We start from the raw sequence: 7,267 nt of genomic DNA on the forward strand, positions 1-7,267 counted from the left end.
GTCTGCTCCACTTTAGTCCTCACTTTCAGGTCTATTTCTCTTTTCTTTTTGTTTTTCACCCAAGGACATTTAACGTAGAATACAAAGACATTCATTGGGGTAGGGACCAGAATCAAAGATTCCCTCCTCCCAGGTGAGTCATGTTCTCCTTTTTGCTCTCTGACCTCCTAATCTGTGTGCTCTATTTTGCAGAGGGCCAAAGCATCCACAGAAGGGTTAGGGATCATGCTCTTGGTTGAATGTCACTGGAACTTGGTCCTTATTCCCCCAAATTCTCTGTTGTCGGGGACCTTGAAAGAATGGATTTTGAATAGTTGTGACTTTGGCCAATCCTTTCACTAGTAAACATAGTCAGGGCTGGTTAAAGATGCCATTTGTTTTTCTTGGAATGATTTGCAATTTTGGAGATTTTGCTGCTCTTTTCATTTTCTGCTGGGTTTTATTTCCTTTCAATTGTCTGTGATTTTAGATAGGATAAAAAGCCACATAAAAACCCAGCAATAGTCTGGTTTTGAAAACAACTCAGTATTTTTGTAGGTTTTTTATGGGGTTGTCTCTGCTAGACAACAGAGAAACGACAAAAGCATTTTCCATGCAATTTAATAAAGATAAATGTCAGGTACTCCACCTGGGAAGGAGGAACCCCAGCACACCTATAGGTTGGGGAGAGTCCCTCTCAGCAGCTCGGAGGCAGAGAGGGATCTTGGAGTCATAGCTGACTCCAAGATGAACATGAGCCGGCAGTGTAACGAGGCCATCAACAAGGCCAATCCCACCTTGTCCTGCATTAGCAAGTGCATGACTAATAGATCAAAGGAGGTGATGCTCCCCCTCTATGCGGCACTGGTCAGGCTTTAGCTGGAGTACTGTGTCCAGTTTTGGGCGCCACACTTCAAGAGGGACGCGGGGAATCTTGGAGGGTCCAGAGGAGGCCACTCGCATGATTAATGGCCTTTGTGATAGACCCTACGGGGGGAGGTTGAGAGAGCTGAATCTCTTCAGCCTTCACAAGAGACAGCTGAGGGGAGATCTTGTGGCCGCCTATAAATTTATTAGGGGAGGTCAACGGGGAATAGGTGACGCGCTGTTTACTATAGCACCCCAGGGAGTGACTAGGAATAACGGGTGTAAACTACTTGAGAGTGGATTTAGGTTAGATATTAGGAAGAAATATTTTTACAGTAAGGGTGCCAGGATCTGGAACGGGCTTCCAAGAGAGATGATGCTGTCACCTAGCTTGGAGGTCTTCAAGAAGAGGCTAGATAGTCACCTAGCTGGGGTCATCTGACCTCGGTCCTCTTTCCTGCCAGGGGCAGGGAGTCGGACACGATGATCCATTGTGGTCCCTTCCGACTTTACAGTCTATGAATCTATGACGTATGTGTTTATTCGGTTTTAGTTTTGCACTGAGAATTTGGACAATTTTAAGGAAAAAAAGTTTCCATACAAAATCCATTTACAGAGTCTGCTTCTCTGACGTTGTCAGCATCTTCCCTTTCCCTTATGATCATTTGGAACTATTGGCTGCCATGTGCTTAAAGCAAGTGCTGAGTCCCTTATTAAATGACTTCATTGCCTAATTGTAGGCAAAAACCAAAGGCTTAAAAGTTAAGGATTTAAAATACAGGGTCAATACTAGCATGTATTATTATGTTCTTTATTAGTAAGAGGGAAAGAAAAAAGGAAGATGACAATGAGAGGTGAGTAGCAGGAAAGCAGACAAACCTACCAATGGCTCACTGACGGTATATCGTGATGCTCTTGTTCCTCTTGAAAAATGCCCACCTAATAGCTCTCTTCATGGTATTTGTAATACAATTAACATGACATTTTTCCAAATTACTGGGAATGAGCTGAAGAATGTACATGCCAAATTAAGATATGATAAGACATTTTGAATGGAAGAAAAAAGAAGGAAGAATGCATGGCTGATTGAATGAATAATTTGTCTTGAGAATGCAATAAACATGTGGTAAATCATCATTTTTTCAAGTTAAGTGACCAAAGTAAATCATTCGGTTTGAAATAGGTCTGGTCCTGATCCTGCACCGCAATCCATGTAAATATGTCCCTGCAATTCAGCATACCTTTAGATGTTTACAGGATCTGCCTGTGTAGATCCAGTTCAGTTATCAGGGCTTTCCAGTGCTGTTCTGTTGTGAAATATATTCACATGAAACAACATTTACTTTTCAACCATCCCTTTTTCTCAGTCCATAAAGAATCACATCTGCTAAGGCTTAAAAAAAGGAAGGAGGAAAAGTCAACAAAATTAATGGAGATGGAAATTGATTCTTCCTCCTTTTCTAGATAAAGTAGTCAATTTTACAATAATTTGCATCAAGAAGTCAGTAGGTTACCCAGATTTAATTAAGGGCAGAGTAAGGCAAAGGGGTCAAATACATGTCAGGATTCGTTTGGAAGAACCTGTATTGCTGATGATCAAGGTCTTAAGTGACTCTTGGTTTTCAGTTCTGAATAAAAGACTAAAATAAGATTAAAAAAAAAAAAATAAAGTGCCCCTTCAGCAATATTGGAAAATCAGGATCCTTCAAAGCAGCAGTGCCCAACCTCCAACCCATGGGCCAAACTGAGCCTGCCAATGGAGCTGAAAATTTGGCTATGGGGGAGAAATTGCAGCACTTATTGCTATGGCTTCCAGAGACTCAACAATTGATGCCACCATCATTCCCTTGTTGCCAAATTTCTGGCCCTGTGGAAACACTGTGAGCCAAATGATATGGCCCCATGCTCTGGATCAGCACACAGGGCCTGGATAGCATGTAGGTTTGCTCCAGGGCTCAATTTAGCTTTCAGGGCTGAGACAGGGTCCTGCATCCCACTTGTAGACTGGCCCCATGTACTGTTCTCATTCTGGATCCGGCCTATGGACCAACCCTGCTTGTGGGTTCCAGCCTGTGGACTTGCCCCCTATCACAACTGTCTGGCTTGCAGGGCCAGATAGTTGAGCACCCCTGCTTTAAAGTGTCTTGAGTAGACTTTCCAAAAAATAAGATGAACTAGAGCATTAGAAACATCTTGAAAAATCTTAGCTTGTAAGTTTTCCAGAAAAAGACAATAGTTATAAATGTTCAGATCTAAGATTTTTAACATACGGTGAAGGAAACTAGTGAAAAAGTGTATATTGTTTTGTGTTGAAATGTGCACACCTCTAATATACAGGGCTTTGGACACTACTGTCTTAGGCCACCTTCATGCTGAGATGATGCTATTAAACTACTTTCAGTAGTACACAAGTGTTGATTCTGCTGGATCCTGGCTTATACCCGAGATGTCCTTGTGAAGGAATCTCCTTCCCACCTTTTCTCATAAGTTTTTTTCCCCCTTCCTCTTTCTTTGCCTTTTCACATGTCTGTCGACCTGGTTGCTGCATACGTGTCCACACCACATGGGGGAAGGGGCTTCAGCCCGTGTCACTCCAGTAGGTAACTGTAATGTTTTTCAAATTGATTGGCCAGCATCAAATAACACCTGTCCCTGACTGGGTCCAGCTGGTGAGGTCAGGAGGGCTATTTAAGAGGGTCTCTCCAGAAAGAAGGGGGCAGACATTTTAAAACACACACATAGAAGTGTGGACCTCCGCAGTTGTCTCTCTCATGCTCAGTATGCAGAAGTGAGTAGCTTACCAGAAACCTAACTAGAAGCTCAGTTTAATGTACTCTAGTTGTGTTTCAAAAGGCTGACAAGCCACCTAGATTTGCTTAAGTTTGGTTTTCTTTCTATATTTTGCTATTGGTATTCCTTCCCCATCCTATCCCTCTTTGATCAAAAAATCTATCTGTTTTAGCACACCTTGCTGTGTGTGCTTAAGAGGGAAGGAATCTGCTAAAGTGGCCTCAGCTATTTAACTTTCCTCCTGCATGGGAGGCTGCTGGTGAATGCTTCAGGCTAATAGAAGCACCCCAGAATCCCCCGGTCTACAGGGCCTGTGTATCCTGGGCGGCACAGGGCCCAGACAAAGACCTGAATCTGGGTGGTGGCAGCGGTATCCCAGGCTTGTGGGTGTGCTCCAGGAGGGGGGTTGGTCAGATGTGAGTCACCCCAGGGGAGGCACTTAGAGCTTGGCTTTTGGCCAGGTGCAGTGAGGTGGGCAGCTCAGCGCAGGAGCCCCCCCTACGGTCCCGCTACAGTCCTCAGGACCTTTGACACATACACCTAGGCAGGAGTATAGAGGAGTAGAGGCTGCCCAAAATTTCCTTCCCTCTTTTAGACCATTGAGACAGAATCCAAAGACCAGACTCAGGCCAGACATTGGGTGCCCATATGGTTGTAGCTCTATGCACATACAGGTATCAAACCCAGATTTCTTACATGGTGGACAAGTAGTCTACCACTGAACCACAACAGCAGTAGTATTTTTTAGTAGTATTACTACTTTTTTTAGTAGTATTGCTGTTGAGCTGCAGTAACAGTGGTGAACAGGGCCCATTGTGGAGAGCCTTTGACAGATAAGAGACATGGAGATTCACTAAGTCATATTTAGGAAGCCATCTAATTAAAAGCAACCACATTAATTAGGTGAGATAATTTTCAATTTAGTGTCTTGGCATTCCATAATATTTCTCCACCTGTTACCCATCACTCTTAGCTGTGGGCTGGGTAACATGGGATTCAGCGTAGACAAGCGGATTGTATACATAGTGTCTCACACAAGATTTTTGTTTTATAGCTTCCAATATGCAGAACATGTGGCCACTCTTTGGACAAGGTGTTGACACCTAAATAGTTATAGCAAAAGGCAATGGAAGCAATTCACTTAATTATGTTCAGTTTCTTGGAGCATGGAACTGGATTAATAAACTGGCATAGAGTTGTATGCAAATTTTCTGATCCAATAGTTTCATAGGAAATTACTTATTCATATGATCCCAGCGTTTTCTCATGCAGATCACTTTGGACTTGACAATTTTTTACTCAATCAGAGGTCTTTCTCCAGTGAATCCAAGCCTATATGTCTAATGAACTGACCTCATGCTGAGAAATAGATATTCCAGCCTCCTTTGTGCAGACAGACTTCTTCTGGGCCAGGAGGCACTGGGCAACCTGAGTTTCTTGTTCAGTGACTTTGCATTGAGTGGGCTTTCCTACAAGCACTGAATGGAGGATGGCTCCTGCCATTGATCTGCTCTTGAGCCAGGGACCCAGGGATCCTAGCATCATCAATTCTAAATTAGTCACATTGGAGAGTCTATATATCCTGTTGTAAAGCCAGAATCCTGAAAGTAGTAGCAGGCCTAGCTCAAACTGAAGCTTGGCCCTCAGCTTCACAGCAGAAAGCCTGGAAGTCTGTGCAGCTCTGGCCAGAACTCGAGCCAGGTCTCTTATGGATCCTGGTCTTTATCATGAAAAGGATAAACCTGTAGAAACTGGGATGAATCCTCCATGTTTTGGACACCAGAGCAGCATATTGAGATTGGAAAAAATCAGGGAGATTTTGTTTTTACTTGAACTAAAACCATATATCTAAAAGTGAGATTTCTGGTGAGCTGGACATCTGATTCTCAGTCAGCTAGAAAATTCAAACACTCTGTGTAACCTTGGAAAATATCACCACATCCATCTTTCTATCTGTATTTATTTCCATCCACTGGAAATTCCTTTGACTGTCATGATAATAATTAATTTTCTTACAGGTCACTATCTGGAAATGGAAAACCAAACCACTGTGACTGAGTTTATTCTCTCAGGACTTTCTTGTGACCCACAACTCCAAATTTTACTGTTCTGTGTTTTTTTGGTGATATACCTGATCACCCTAGCAGGGAATGCAGTCATCATGATGGTGATAAGGGCTGATACTCACCTTCATACCCCCATGTATTTCTTCCTGTTTCACCTATCCTTTGTTGATATCTGCTATTCCTCAGCCGTTGTCCCTAAGATGCTGGTGAACTTTCTAAGAAAGCATAAAACTATTTCTGTCAATGCTTGCTTTACCCAGACATTCTTCATCTTTCTCTCAGCTAGTTGTGAAATATTCATGCTCTCAGTAATGGCATATGACCGTTATGCTGCCATATGTAACCCGCTGCATTATGTGAGAACTATGAACAAAAGAGTGTGCAGGCAGCTAGTGAGTTTTTCCTGGACAATGGGGCTTATGGATTCATTGGTAAATACACTTCCTGTATTAAAGCTGCACTTCTGTGGGCCCAATACAATTGGGCATTTTAGCTGTGAGCTTCCCCCACTACTAACCCTGTCCTGCACAGAGGCATTTGCCAACAAAATAATTATGATTTCTTCGGTTGTGGTCATTGGGTTAAGCACGTTCCTTCTCATGCTGGTTTCTTACATCCATATCGTCTCCACCATCCTGAGGATACATTCTGCGGAGGGAAGAAGGAAAGCCTTCTCTACCTGCAGCTCCCACCTCATTGTGATGTCTTTACTGTATGTAACAGCCTTTGTCCAGTACATGAAATCCAGCTATGTATCTTCACTGGTCCTAGATCAAGTTTTTTCTATTCAGTACAGTATCTTAACCCCCATGTTAAACCCTATCATCTACAGCCTGAAGAATAAAGAAGTAAAAATAGCTCTGGGAAGAATATTAAAACTACCAAGGTCTCAAAGGATTTAAACTGATTTTACAGTTTTGAATAATTTAATAACCTTAAGTAAATTAAGATGAAAACATATTATTATGTCGACTTTTGGGTGTGTTGAAAACATGTACCTCAGTAGCGGGCAATTATTTTGGGTGGAGGGCCACTTACTGAGTTTTGGCAAGCCATCGAGGGCCGCATGGCAGGCAGCCAGGGGCAGATGAATATTAATTTTCTACATTTTTTAGGGGCCCTGCGGGCCAGATAGAATGGCCTGGCGGGCCACACATTTTGCTCCCCCCGATGTACCTGGATGATAACAGAACACAGATGTCAATTAACAGTTTCATAAAAACTATCCTCGGTTTTAAGTGCCATTAAATATAAAAATATCCAGCAAAGAGGACCACCTAAAATTTTGTCTAGACTTCAAGAACAGGTCATATTTAGGTCAATTTAAACTATGCCAGGCTTGCCAATATGTATCTTGAATTTTTGCTGTTAAAATGGGTGAGTATAGATAGGCCTTTCTCCACATATGTCAAGAATGTGATTTAACATGTGTGTCCTTCCCAAAAAGGTGCTTAGGAATTTAGGAGCTGAGATTATATCAACTTTACCTTGGTAGTGGGTGCTTCTGTCCTAAGAGAGTACTTGAAGACATACCTTACATATCCCATGATAATGGGATTTCCATA

At 42.5% G+C, this 7,267-nt stretch overlaps 1 protein-coding gene across 1 annotated transcript; it reads left to right on the forward strand.

The window, feature by feature from the left end:
- The first annotated feature begins 1,687 nt into the window (after positions 1–1,687).
- Positions 1,688–6,604, forward strand: LOC132245890 (olfactory receptor 5G9-like). The gene is made up of 2 exons (XM_059719104.1): positions 1,688–1,700; positions 5,655–6,604. The coding sequence occupies exons 1-2, from the start codon at positions 1,688–1,690 to the stop codon at positions 6,602–6,604; spliced, it is 963 nt and encodes a 320-aa protein (XP_059575087.1).
- Positions 6,605–7,267: the final 663 nt, after the last annotated feature.

Source organism: Alligator mississippiensis, chromosome 15 (genome assembly GCF_030867095.1).
Source record: "Alligator mississippiensis isolate rAllMis1 chromosome 15, rAllMis1, whole genome shotgun sequence".
Taxonomy (NCBI): domain Eukaryota; kingdom Metazoa; phylum Chordata; order Crocodylia; family Alligatoridae; genus Alligator; species Alligator mississippiensis.